This window comes from Pteronotus mesoamericanus, unplaced genomic scaffold, assembly GCF_021234165.1.
Source record: "Pteronotus mesoamericanus isolate MK-2021 breed Mesoamerican mustached bat unplaced genomic scaffold, CSHL_Meso_final scaffold_174, whole genome shotgun sequence".
Lineage (NCBI taxonomy): Eukaryota > Metazoa > Chordata > Mammalia > Chiroptera > Mormoopidae > Pteronotus > Pteronotus mesoamericanus.
Window position 1 is genome coordinate 12263203 of NW_026555309.1, and position 14945 is coordinate 12278147.

Consider the following 14945-nt stretch of genomic DNA (forward strand, 5'->3'; position numbering starts at 1 on the left):
CTGTACTTGAGTTGGACTCAAGGAACTGTCCCCGAGGAGCTCCGCCCATCTTTGTACCTGATTTAGATGACAAGAGTTGGGGATCTGATGCTCTAAATAGATGAAACTTTTGGGAAGAGGGGAATCTTTGGAGAAAGTGTCACTATTTTATGTGTTGGAGGAATGTAAATGACTCATGGCCAGAGGGTGAACTGTAGTGGGTTTTAAGATATGTCCACTTAGCCTCAAGAGGTAGTCTAATTCCTTTTTCTTTGATTATGGGTTGGACTCAGTGACTTGCTAATAACAAGTAGAATGTGGCACAAGTGATGTTGTCTGACTTATGAAGCTAGGTTTGAAAGTGATACAGCTTCATCCACTTCTCTGTTGGGATGCTAAAACTTTGAACCAAGACACCATGTTGGGAGGAAGCTCAAGCTGTATTGGAGAAGTTACAGGTAGGTGGTGTGGCCCCACAGTCCCAGCCAACAACCAACACCTATCACTAGATATGGGTGAATGAGCCTTTAGATATTTCTGCCTCAGCCCTAAGCCACCCCAGCTGTTGCCAAGAGAAACTTTGAAAAACTGTCCCCACTGAGCATTGCCGAAGTTGTAGATTTGTGAATAAAGTATTTTAAGCTACTAAGTTTTACAGTGGTTACCCAGTAATAGGTAACTGGAACAGGTGATATTAATAGGATTGAATGTATAGGTAAGAGAAGGAGGGATCAAAAATGTTTACCAGATTGGGGTCCTTTCCTCTTTCTACACTCTCCCAAGGTATTCTCTTTTCTCTTTTAGCCTGCAGTCCCTTTCTCTAAATTCAATTACCATTCTAAGATATTGTATTTTTAAAACAAATTGCTGGCCTTGAGTAGTGTGGCTCAGAGGGTTGGGCATCATCCCACAAACCAAAAGGTCACTGGTCTGATTTCCATTCAAGGCACATGCCTAGGGTTGTGGGCCAGGTCCCCAGTTGTGGGCATGAGAAAGGCAACCAATTGATGTTTCTCTTTGCACATTGGCATTTCTCTCTTTTTCTCTCTCTTTTCCCTTCTCTTTAAAAATAAATAAATAAAATCTTAATACAAATTGCTGTATAACACTACAGAATATTTTAGCAGCACATCAAACTCAATCTGCCAAAAAAAAAACCAAAAAACCCACCATCTTTTGTAATAAACTAGCAGCTCTTCTTCCAGACTTCTAACAAAAATCTTTAAAAAATATAATAATAAATAATAACCAAAAACAAAAAAAAATGTGTACCAGATTATCTAGGTTAACCAAATTAATAGCAGTATCAGATTGTAGCAGCCTGCTCACCCATTTAAAACAGTTACAAATTACTAGTGTTTGGATAGTTTTGGCTGACATACTAGCCACACAGTTACTTTAGATGAGTGCCTATGAGATACTTTTTAAAGCAAAGCTTTATGATGACTTTGCTTAGATAGTAACAGCATGATTGTTCTCAGAAGCTAAAATACCAAAGAAGTTAGAAAATAGGATTGGAAGAGATAAGACAAAGAACAGTGATTAAATAATTTTATCATACTAGCAACTGGAAGTCATTAATCACCTTTTGTTTTACTGTTATGATATTGATGTTCATTATAATATTCTTTAGAAATTTAATGATTCTTTATGACTTTGACAGTCGCTTTACCCTTGTACTGGAAAAACCCTTGTCTCTTAAGCAACCTGTCCGTTAGGCTTTCTCTGGTCATCCTGTGTAAAATTGCAGATTCCTTATTCCCACCCTCCCTATTTTCCTTACATGCTTTTTAAATTTTTTTCTTACTTAGCACTTAATACTGCCTAACATGCTAGATTTACTTATACATACCTTGATTGTTTTTCCTCATCCTACTAGAATGTAATTCTAACTGACCTTTCAATGAGAGAGGGATTTTTGTTTTTTTTTTAAATTTATTCCTCTACCCCCAGTGCCTAGAACAGTATCTAGCACATAGCAGGTGTTCCTAAATATTTGTTGAATAAATGAATAAAGCAATTCTCGAATTACAAAGAGGGATTGAATTATGTTCTGAACATTTTAAAGTCAGAATGTATTTTACAGTATTCAAGTATTTGCAAATCAGCTATCTAGATGATCTCAAATGCCCCCAAGCCTCATAACTAGCTTCAGCTCCTCCCCCTTTCTCTTCTTTTTGTCTTTGTCAACCTTTTCAAATACAAAAAATAATGAGTATAGTTAATTAACCCCGTGACCCATAACTGAGCATCAACAATTTTCAATGTTTGGTTAATCATGTTTGATTTATTTCTTCCACCCCACCTCCCTGCCTCCCTCCACCCCTCAATTCCTAATTATTTTAAAGAAAATTAAAGATATGAAATTTTACCTGAAAATTTTAGATGCATTTCTAAATGTTAAGTACATTAAAAAAAAAAAAACTACCACCATTCTATTACCACGTATAACAGAATTACCAATTCCTACCATCAAATACTCTGTCTGTAATCAAATTTTCCCAATTGACTCCATGATATTTCTTTTTTTTCAAATCAGGATCCAAACAAGTTTACCCATTGCATTTGGCTATTATTTCTTTTAAGTCTCATTTATTTCATACTAGTTTTTCCTTGTTTTTATTAATGCCATTGATTCATTAGTTAAACTTTGTGTCATTTGCTGTAGAATACCCCATGTTCAAGATTTGGCTGACTGGTTCCCTGAGATGAATTTAGGTTGTTCTCTAGTCCTTATATTTTCTCTAGTTAAATCCAGAAACGATTAGATTCAGATTTAATTTTTTGACAAGAATATAGGTGGTGGTGTATACTTTTTATTGCATCATATTATGGGACTTACAATGTGATTAATGATGCTAAAATTGGTGGGTTATTAGTCTTATTATTTATAAAGTACATCATCAACCTCTCACCTAATATTTTTAGCATCCAATTATGATCATTGTGTAGATCCCATTACTTCATTAAGATTTGCTAAAATGGTGATTTTTCTAAATCTGTTTTTCCTTCTTTATTTATTACCTTCAATTATTCTGTGAATAAGAACTTTTTAAACTATTAGGTTATACTCAAATGCACTGTGTACTAAAAAGGCAGAATAAATGCTTCATTTTTTCCTTCATCAGTTTTCAGACTTATGGACTGGTTCCCTAGCAAGTCTCAATGTAATCAGTAAGTTTCTTTTATTTTAAAAATACTATCATGAACTTCTAGGTGTTCATGCATTTTAATGTGTTTCAGTCCACTCTCGATTATTCTTTCTGATCCTCAAATTTTCCTATTTTAGACAAGTGGGTGTCCTTATAAGTTGGCTTCTATGTCCTTTTGCTGTGGTCTCATTAGCCTTTGACAACTTCCATGTCCCTGGCATAAGATATCCTAGGCTCATTGTGTGCATATCCTGCCCCAAACCTGGAATCAGCTATTTGCCCTCCCTGCCTTTTAACCAGGAAACTATCTGGCGCCTCCCACCTTCATCATGGTAGATCTCGGAATGTTTTTGTTTCCATGACACAGCAATTTTGCAGTTAGAGATTCTAAAGATGTGTAATAAGGAACTTAATCCCTAATGGTTACCTTCTCCCTTTTCTATTTCTCTTCCCAGCCCATGGCTGAAAGGTTGTTAATAAGAGCACTGAAGGGTGGTAAAAGCACCAGGATCGTTACCTTGAATCAGAAGAAGATGACCAAGATGCCCTCAGCATTAGAAAAACTGCCTGGCCTGAGGACTCTAGACCTTCAGAATAACCTAATCTCCAGAGTGTGCTCAGAGATAAGCGCCTTGACCCAGGTGAGAAATCGCGTATCTTTTTGGATTGAGAATGAAAGGCGAGAAAAGAGATGAGAGAACATTAAGGCTTTGATTTGTGGAGATTTAGCTTCTGGAAGACTTTCTGTGGAGCTTTGTTAGAGAGGCATCTGGAGGCTTTCTGCGTTAGGGGATTACTTGTGGTAGGGGAAGGAGATGTTTCAATTCCTTCAGGTTCTCTTTGGCTCGCCTCTAGAATCAGAGGATTTGGTCTCTGCCATACGTGTCTTTCTGGAGGCTGTCTTTGGAAAGGCTTGGGAGACTGGATATGCTGGTCTACCTTGGGGAATCTATCTGGAAGTAGGTTTGAAGACCTCCCAGATGCTGTTCACCCTGTGGACTATTCTGAAGCTTTGGAAAAAAGAGACATTTCTGCTATAGGAAAGGGGTTCCTTTTCTGTTTCCTACCACAGGCTGAACTTTGAAATGAAATATTGACAGGGAATGGGAAGGAAGGGACATTTATTACTTTGGAAGTAGTTTTAACTCAATTAAATTCTTTTTTAAAAGTAAGGTATGGTTTATTTAAATAAATTCTTTCAGGACAGCTTTATTCTGAAGACACCTTTGGTATTGTATTGAACTGCGGTCTTAAAGATGCCACAGATTTCTTTTAAAGAAAAGGCATTTATAAGAATTGGCAGAGTAAGCCATAATACTGCCCTTCCCCACACACCGTGGTCACACACCTGCTAATCAGAAAAATGTAAAACATTATTTTTCTCATTACTTGGATTTAGTTATTTTTGTTAAACAGTTGGTAGAACTTGGCACTATATTATATACTATGTAGGTATAGCAATTGGGAATATTCACTGTCCTTAGGGAATATAAAGATTGATATTTCAAATACTATCTCAAATGTATTTATATGTTATAGGAAAACTATCTAATATTTTGTTCCAAAATGGTATTATCAAGCCATGATTTAGTTCAGAGGACTTCCAGCTTATTTTTTTTAACACTTTGAAAAAAAATTGTTTTATCCAAGTTAGTCATGGATATTATTTTAAAAATCAAGTAAATAATTGAAAGGTATAATAAAAAGCAAAGAATTTTCTAGTGATAATTAATAGATACAAGCACAGCAGCATAATTAAATGTTAGAAAAGTAGCCCGGTCCAAGTTCTAGGTGTACTTGATAGGTAGTCCATTAAATTAGATATAGAGTTATTGAAAATGAGTTGATGGCTAGAATAAAAAAAGAAAAAACCCACATAACTAATTAGAAGGAAGTGAATCAAACTGGACAGTTTGGAGCTGACTGAGCTCTATAGATACTTAATTTATTTTTTAAAGAAAAGGTACATAATGATAATGAGTATTCCACAGCTGAACCATTAGTTTAAGAAATGTTCTAAGCAAGCAGCATTCAACTGTTTACTGAGCAACTATTATATTCTTTGAATGCTAGATAAATCACCTAGAGGTTCTGTCATTGCAAAATTTCCACTTAATAGTAGAGGTAAAATGTATATATATATACACATTTGAATTAGTGTAATACAAAGCAGAAGATACTAATCAGCCATAGAAAGTGCATGGTGCCTTGCAAGTACAAAAGAAGAGTAGCTTCTTGGAGAAGTTGGTACATGCCAGGGGGAAGCAATAAACACAGAAATTCATTATAACAATTGGAAAACCAAGCTACAGTGATATTGTAATGGAAACAGAATCCTGAAACACATTATCACTATAGGAACAAAAAGGAATTTCCAGCAAAATTAACAAATTAACATAAAGTCTTTATTGTATAGCTAACATTTCTTTCAAAAGTGGCTGTGAATTTAGAAATCTTTGAAAAAATGAGTTAGAAATCATTAAGAAAAAAATAGGTTTAAATTTGAAAGCTGAGTCGAAGTGTCAACACACACACAGATGAAGAACCTACAAGACTTTTAGCACCATGTATGTCATTTTGTCAAACAGTCTTCTGCTGGATCTAAAGATGACAGTTATCATTTCATAATGTCTACTCTTCGCCAGGCACTTCATTCTATTGTCTCTAATTCCTAAAAGAGCGCTGAGTAGTAGATGCTACTGTCCCCATTTTAGAAACAGAAAAGGAGCCCTGGCTGGGGTGCTCAGTGGGTTGGCGCGCCACCCCATGTGTGGGCGCGCACACAGTTTGTCCGCTCCATCCTGGTGCATGTGGGAGGCAATCAATTGATTTTCTCCCACCTGGATGTTTCTCTCAATCTCTCTCTTTCTCTCTCTCTCTACCTTCCTCTCTCTCTAAAAAAATAAAGAACCATATCCTTGGGTGTTAATTAGACTGAGTTGCCTGTGATTGCTTACCTAGTACACAACATATCAGATCTAAGAAGCCTATGCTTTGCCTTCTGCACAATAGTAATGAGTGTGTAAACTAATAGAAAAACTATATTTAAAATGAGAATCCCATCTATTGCATGTAAGTTTTATTGTATGTGTGTATATGAATGTATTATGCACATATATGTGCTTATATATGATCATTCTGAGCAATACTAAATTCTTTTTAAAAATAGGCAGTACATTACTGTAGATAGCGTAGCACAGAAGTGACAAGTGTAGGCCATAGATTGAAGCTATGTTATTTCACCATAAATAATAGTCTAGACCCCAGATCTCTTCTCTGTAAAATCAGGGGTATTGTGAGGTCCACAGGAGGCAAAGTATTAGGGTGCTTGGCACAGTGTTTGGCGCATATTAAATACTATTTAAAAGTACCATGGTTCCTTAGCACTTATTAATTCACTCCACATCGCCTAAAGAGTACTGAAACTGATGAGTGCTGAACAATGGAGCAATTTCTCTTGCGGGGTGGCCTCATGACTCATATAAGTTCTAGCAAGTGCAATGAGTCCCCAGTAAGCGCTGAAACATTTTTTTCCTCGTCAAAATGTGATTTTGAGGTTTCATGAGATCTAAAGCTAAGATATGACTATATTATCATTAACAAATCAATCAGTACTTTTTTCCTCCTCAAACTTCTTATCTTCTTCTCTCCTACTTATACAAAGATTGCTACACATTAAACCTAGATGCTATAATCCAAAGGCATCGATGGACACTGAGATGCTTATCTCATACCCAAGATGTAACAGGAAATACATGTATCTATTTCAGGCGGGCCACAGGTAGGATATAACTTAGAGGTATGAGTGGGCCAATGCAATCAAATAAATCAAATCTAAGAAGTGTTGGGATAGAGGGACACTATTTAGGGCAAGTATACAAAGATGCAGAAAAGGCTATAGGGAGGGTGAAAACATTTAGGAAATACTGGATAAAGAGATTCCTCATCAACTGATTATTTGGGCAGCTAGTTTATATATAATCTAGCAGGACTGAAAAAAAGGGAATTTAAGTGCCAGCACATCCCCTTCTTTGCATTCTTCAGCTATATAATGCTATAAGTAGACGATAATGATTACTAGTATTAAAGTGATTGCAATGGGATAAAACTAAAAAAGTTACATCTAAAAGGAACTTTTAGAATAGGATTTGCTGACTGATTGAATTTAGGGGGGAGAGAAAGAAGCGAGCTGATTTCAAAGTTGGGCTACCATAGCTTTACAAGAATTTTAAGTGCATTAACCAAAGTGTGGATGGGAAAAACAGAACTGCTTTGTTCATTGACATTGTCCATTTTAGAATTCGCATTTAAAGCGACATCATATTCACTTGAGACATCATTTGAGCCCAAACCAACAAGATACAATTTTTACAGGGATAACTGCATATAAGTTAAGAAAATAATTTAATTACACAAGTCCGGATTGGCTTATCTCCTTGACTATTAATTTAACAGTTTTCTTTGTCACAGACAAAATTAATTATGCACTAACAATGTGCCCTGCTCATTGCAGAGTACATGCTAGGATTGGCTGCATTAATGTAAGTGTAGTCACCTGCCTGAGGAAAATTCTGTGGTCCCACCAGCATCTATACTATGAGATCACATTCCCTGTGTCACCCAAGGCACCATGATGTCAGAGAAAAGTACCCATAAAAGTTAGAGAATGACCAGCATGGTGAGGGGTCTGAATATTATGCCCTGAGAGAATTGGTTAAGGAAGAATAGAACAAATTTAGGGGGAATGTAATAACAATCTTCAAAATTTTGAGAGATTGTTATGTGGGAAAAAGGAGGAGAAATAAAACTGTTTTTTATGGTTGCTGCGGGAAGAATTGGGTGGAAGTTTCCGAGAGCCTAAACATAGAAAAATAAATAAATAGAAATTCCTAACAAGATAAAAAAGCTTTCCATTACTGTGTCATGAGGAAGATATATAATTGCTCATTTGCGTTTCATATGATGCAATAGCTGACTTATAAAAGTTCATTTTGATTATAAGATATTATAATTCTCTGGGTCATGGGGCCATGAGAAACCATTTAGTAGCAATGGTGTCTTTCAATCTATGGCAATAAACCAGCTGCAAGGAACAAAAGTCACACGTTGAAAAATACCAGCAGAACTTTGTTCTATATGTAATTATGGAAGTAATGTTAGTTTTAAATTTACCACGTAATTGTCTTTTATTTGACTAAAGTCTTCCCTCAGGGACTGCCCATAACCACAGAGCATGTGGGAGTTCTTCCTGGATGCTCACAGTTTCTGAAACCCCTGTGAGTAAGACCCCATTTAGAGTAGGCTTCCAAGCATCGTGAAGTCTCACTTCCAACATCAGCTCCTCAGAGAGGTCTTCGCGAATGACTCAGCCTAGCCCTGAGTTACTTTCCATTCTGTGATCCTGTTTTCTCTCCTTTGTATGTAGCACTTAGCACTAACAGAAATTTGCATTGTCTGTCTCATTGCCCAATGCAGAAGCACTACAAGGGAGGAAATCTTGCGTGTCTTTTTTACTGTAGTATTCAGAATAGTACCAGGCACATAGGAGACATAGAAGGGGAGAACCGCCCCCAAAATCAGAATTAGCTTCTGAGGGTGGGCCCCTGGTCGTACAGGCAAGGCAATGTGTGTCAGTGCACCGGCTGGCGTTGTTTGAGAGGCAGTGTTTGGCATCAGTGAGTTTTTCTTAAGACTCTTTGAACCCGTTTGTCCATTTCATGGTGGGTGATGTAGAAGTGCACCTGCCCACAGTGTGTTGAGTGTTCAGCAGTTTTTGACCAAAATTGGCATGACCCCCATGCCCCACCCTCCCTATTCACCCAGTCTCACCCCGAGTGACTCTTTTTGTTTCCCTGGATGAAAAATGTCCTCAAAGGGAAACATTTTGCTGATGTGAAAGAGGTAAAACAACAACAACAACAACAACAACAATGACAGAAGCACTGGAAGGTATCAAAATTGCCTAGTTCAAAACTGTTTTGAGCAGTGGAAAAAAACATCCCGATAGGTATATTGCATCAGATGGAGAGTGCTTTGAAGGTGACTGCAGTTTAGACATGTATGGATAAATACATAATTTTTTATAAATAAATTCCAGTTTTGGGGGGTTGCCCCTTATATAAAAATATTACTGAATTAACAAAACATTTAGATTGGTATTTTTCAAAATCTGTATAATTTATGTAATCTGGGCTGAAGCTCTGACATATTTGCCATGGTGACAGAGTATAACAACCTGGCCTTTAAGATACTTTTATGAATCTGAAGGTCATCAATGATTTTTTTTTTTTTTTTTAGTTATCCTATTCTATCAAGAATAATTCTAGTTTCACATACTTCATCTTAGTTATAACCTTGAAATCCTTTACATTTTGAGGTTCTCAGTTGAATCCTCTTCTTCTTTTACATGTCATATTCGTGGTTGTAGGGCTCAGAGTTTCACATGGTAGCCTTTTCTAACCAAAGGACCATTTAGTTAATGTGTCATCCAGAGAAAATGCCTTTTTTTGGGTCATCTATCCATTTTCTATCACCTTGGGTGCTAAGTTGAATCAGAAAACCAACTGTGGCTGCCAGCTATCCTACTATATTTCCCAAGATTGATCTTCAAACTTACATTTAATCAAACCTCTTACATCTTCTTCTCTCAGCAGATGGCTTTCTTTCATATTTCACTGAAAAACAGATACTCTCAGTCAGGAACTCCCTCATCTCTCCATCACCAAATCTATCCAGGGCTCGGATCTGCCCACACTTTCTACCTTCCTTCCTACTCCCTGGATGAAAAGCCCCTCCTTGTACTTTGGATCCTGTGCTTTCTCATCCTCTAAAGGATTTTGATCCTGCAATTATCCCTCTCCTTATACCAGTAGTTTCTCTTATCTACAGAATTATTTCCATCAGCATATAATCAACTGGAATATATTTTATTTTAGGGAGAAACAAACACTCCTGCTCCCTCCTATTTTTCCAATGTCCCTTCATAGCTAAAGTTCTTGAAAGAATTGTCTTCTAGTCCTTGTCTCTGCTGTCGCACGTTTTCTCCACGGCACCCTTCAGAGTTTCCTTTCCAACACGTCGCCCCTGTTGTCAAGGTCGCTAATGATGTTCCCATTGCTAATTCCAGTGGTTATTTCTATGTTTTTTATTTTACTTAGCCTTTCTCTGGGGTTTGATCCAGTTTGCATCTTAAAATAACTTTCTTTCCTTTCTCTTCTCTTGGCTTCTCTGACACTATATACCTTGGAGAGCCTGAGCCATAGATTTTTACAACTAATAGAGTGTGTGCTATGAGGAGAAACCTGTAAGGGTGTGAAGAAAAGTGGAACAAAGCAGGGAAAGAATCTAGGCAAAGATGTAGCCCAGGCCATCACCATCTCTCAGCTGGACCCCTGCGGTCATGCCTCTATTAGGTGTGTGCTTCACCTTTTGCTCCATCTGAAGACTATTCTTCATACGCCCACCAGAGGGCTCCTGGTACAATTGCTTAAAACCCTACAGTTATTTCTCATTGCGCTTAGAGTAAAATCCCCACTCTTTACCCTGCTTTATAAAACAATACAAATCTGTCCACGTATCCATTATAACCTCATTTTTTTTTTTGTTAGATTTCGCTTTATCCTTTATCCTTGGATGCATGAGCTACATTTCTGGGCTCCTCAACCACGCCAAGAATGTTCCTGCTTTGAAGTCCTTAGTCTGGTTATTTATTCTTATTGTTATTCAGATCTCAGTTTAAATATCAACTGCTAAAACAAGCTTCCTTGATCAACCAATCACTATCTCCTTATTTAAAAAAAAAATACACAGCTCTCTGTTATTTTTCTTTTTTTAATTTAATTTATTGGGGTGACATTGGTTCTCAAAACCATACAGTTTTCACATATACAACTTAACAAACAACATCTACACACTGAATCCTGTACCCATCACCCAAAGCAAAGCCTCTTTCTGTCCCCATTTGTTCCCCTTTTCCCACCTCTACCCACCCTCACTCTCTTTTCTCTCTGTCACCACACTGTTGCCTGTGTCTCTGTGTTGTATATACACGCAGGGGCCAGCAGAAGGAAGGCGTGCTAGAGTGTGGTTGGTAGGGTACATGAATGTTTTGCACAAGATGGACAACGATTTGAACATTTCACCTAAAATTTCATATGGTGAACTTGAGTGTGATATTGTTATGTTACAGAATTACATACTTTTGATTTTGTAAGAAAAGAGTTTGTGATTTTAAAAAAACAGGGGCGTTATTTGTGCCGGACCCTGTATATGCATGTATGTATGTATGTGTCTGTGTGTGTGTTTTTAATCCCTTCACCTTTTTTCATCCAGCCGCCCAATCCTCCTCCCCTCTCACAGCTGTCAGTCTATTCCATGTATCCACGCCCCCGTTTCTATTCTTTTTGTCAGTTTATTTTTGTTCATAAGATTCCACATATAAGTGAGATCGTATGGTAATTGTCTTTCTCTGACTGGCTTAGTTCACTTAGCATAATAATCTCCAGGTCCATCCATCCTGTTAAAAAAAAGGTAATATATCCTTCTGTTTTACAACTGAGTAATATTTGTATAAATGTACCACAACTTTTTATACACTCATCTACTGATGGGCACTTGAGCTGTTTCTAGGTCTTGCCTATTGTAAATAATGCTGCTATGAACATAGGGGTGCATATATTCTTTCAAATTAGTGTTTCAGGTTTTTTAAGATGTATTGCCAGAAGTGGGATCACTGGGTCATAAAACAGATCCATTTTTAATTTTTTGAGGTAACTGCGTATTAATTTCTACAATGACTGCACCAGTCTGCATTCCCACCAACAGTGCACAAGGGTTTCCCTTTCTCCACATCCTCACCAACACTTGGTTTTTGATTTATTGATGATAGCTGTTCTGACATACATGAGGTAATATCTCATTATGGTTTTAATTTGTATTTCTCTGATGATTAGTGACGTTAATCACCTTTTCATATGTCTATGGGCCACCCGTATGTCTTCTTTGAAGAAGTGTCTATTCAGGTCCTTTGCCCATTTTTTTAAATTAGATTGTTTGTCTTCTTGGTGTTAAAAAGCACAGCACCTGTGAAATGCAATAAAACAAGATATATTTTAACCTTACCTTTATGAAAGAATAAGGCCTCCAAGGGGTATGATCCTTTGTTTCTGGGACAATGGTAAATCTCAGAAGAGAGCATGTATGGAAAGAAAGCCTTTTCCATGAATTCTAAGGGCAAAGAAGTTCATTGTAGATAAATCTAGGTCTACTTTGTATTAATTTAAACATTAACATACATCCATGTTTATGTTAAATATTTAAATACCATGTAGTAGTATCTTGCCTAATTTTTTTCTTAATAATTTTTCTTGTGTTATATAAACTTATTTGTGAAAACACACATGATTCCTTTTCTTTTACCTTTTAATGTTAAAATCCTGGAGTATGGAGTTGGTAGGGAAATCTGAATGGTAAATTACATGTGGGAGTGAAAGAAAAGACTTTGTATCTCAGAAGGTACATTTTGATATCAAATCAAAGAAAAAAAATCCAATTTTTTAGGGAACAATCCTGTATCATTGATTTATTAGAGGATCAAGGAAGCTCTTTCAAACTGCTCTTCTGTGCATTACTTCCTATATCTAACCACTGCATCATTAGCAGGACAGGTGGATATAAGGCAGACCTTCCCTATGCTACCATACCTTGTCAGTAGTTTCTTGTGAATTTTGTCATCACACAGAGTGACAGTAAAGCCCTCCCCACTCCTCCTACCATATACATGTAATAGAGAAGTCTTGGTAGTCTAAATGAAAAGGCTCATTTGGAAGTGGTATGACAGGGGGACCTCAGATCTTTGGCTACATATCTGATTTCAGGAGATTAGCTCCTTTGCTAATTTTTTAATGGTTCCAAGTCTACATGTCACAATGTTAGGATATTTTTGAGTTGCTCATGTGAGTTGTAAATGAATCATTAATTGTGTTTTTGAATACTCTTGGAATGGTTTGTAATACAATTTTAATGAAGTACTTTAATTGAAAATTAAATTGTGCTTTAATTAACATAAGATGTTTGAATATGAGCTCAAAGGAACTTTATTTATAAAGATCATTTTAGGTATATGTGAAAAAATTGTTTATGATCATGTTGAAGTTTTCTTAGTTTTACATGGATCTCAGCAAAGGGGCTTAATTATTTATTTTCTTTTTTCTCATGTGAAGATAGATAATGTATGAGTCCATTAAATCTCTATATGTTTGCAGTTGACAACACTAAATCTGGGAAACAACCTTTTAGAAGAAGTTCCAGAAGAGATGAAATACCTTACTTCCCTGAAGAAGCTCCATTTGTTTGGAAATAGAATTAATAGATTTGCACCTGGAGCATGTGGTAAGTTAGTCAAAGGAAAGCAATATTATGGTATCAGACTTAATCCCGTTATTATATTGAACAATTTGGAATTAAAGTGAAAAATAATTGTACATGGTTTTCTTTTTTTTTTTTTTTTTTTTGGAGATATTTACACACTACTCTTGAAAGCAAGGAATTTTAGGGACTTTTTTCAACTATTATATATTTTTTTATATGCAGACCTCAGAAAATAAGTATTAGTGTTAGTGAATTTTCCATTTTTGAGAATCACTATACACTCAGACTCTTGAACCTGTGAGCTCTTTCTCTGGGCCAGAATGAAAACTAGTTGAAAATCAAACCAAGAAAATGTTTCCACAGCTCTCCTTTTTCTTTACACATTTTATTCTGTCTCGGGTACTAAGTCACAATCTTTGATCAAGATGCTAGGTTTAAATTAATTTGTGGAGAATTTTAAAGAAAAGATAGGGCATCCAATAAGTGGCATTCTTTTTCTGTGTTTTCTTTAAACCTATAATTTTTTCCATCCCACATGAAACTCTACCTATTTAATATAGGCAGAGTGGGTTTAAGGACAGGATGCAAACAAAGAAATTCAGTTGAATTTTACACCTCCATTAACTCATTCATGTAAGACACTTCATCACTCTATGTCTTTGTCCCTGGTAGTAAAACTAGAGATACAGTATAGAATTTACAAGGTTCTATGAACTTTTGAAGCTTGGGTACTTTATATAATCATTATCATAGTCAAGCAGTCTTTATTCAGAATATTATTGTGTGGAGCACTAAATTAGGGATGTATTTGGCAAATAGCACAAATAGATTCTGGTACCATCTCTTTAAAGTACTTTGCAATCATAGATCATGTATCTTGGAGAAATATTTTCCTCAAAGTAAAAAATGTGACAAACACTTATCAATGCTTATGCACATTGTATACACAAAGCCGTAGATTTGACATTCAATTACAGTTTACTTACAAAGAAAACAGTTTACCTAAGAAAAAATTCAGGGAATGGAAACAAGTCGACAATATTATTTTATGACCTATACTGAGAGAACAAATTTAAGTAAAATCTGAAATACATAAATGATATTAAGCAATCTATTAGTGCTAATTTAGATTTCTGTAAACAATTTTGTTTCTCTTGTTGCCTTTAAATGTAAGGTTTATAAAATGTATGTAATCTGTGTATAGTGCCCTAAATATCTTTAGTTCCTGCATGTCTTAATTTGGAGCTGTTGAACTTTGAAAATCCTACGTGATTGACATAAATGATGTTCTGTGTCAGGTCGTGATTACCCAACTGCAGAAACAGTTTGGTGTCAGGGAGTTGAGCACTGCCCTGCATGAATTACATGGCCCTGTCCCCTGACCAGAGCAGACTGGACTAGGGTTAGATATGTGTCCTGAGCTGGGTCAGTCATATATTCTTTGTT

General features: G+C 36.3%; 1 protein-coding gene across 1 annotated transcript in view; it reads left to right on the forward strand.

Moving 5' to 3' along the window:
• Positions 1-401: 401 nt before the first annotated feature.
• The window catches only part of LRRC69 (leucine rich repeat containing 69), a 61754-nt gene continuing 47210 nt past the window's right edge, over positions 402-14945 (forward strand). Inside the window, exons 1-2 of the mRNA XM_054590051.1 lie at positions 402-437; positions 3587-3772. Coding sequence (XP_054446026.1) covers positions 3590-3772 — 183 coding nt within the window. The 5' untranslated portion in view covers positions 402-437; positions 3587-3589. The remainder of the gene's footprint in view (positions 438-3586; positions 3773-14945) is intronic.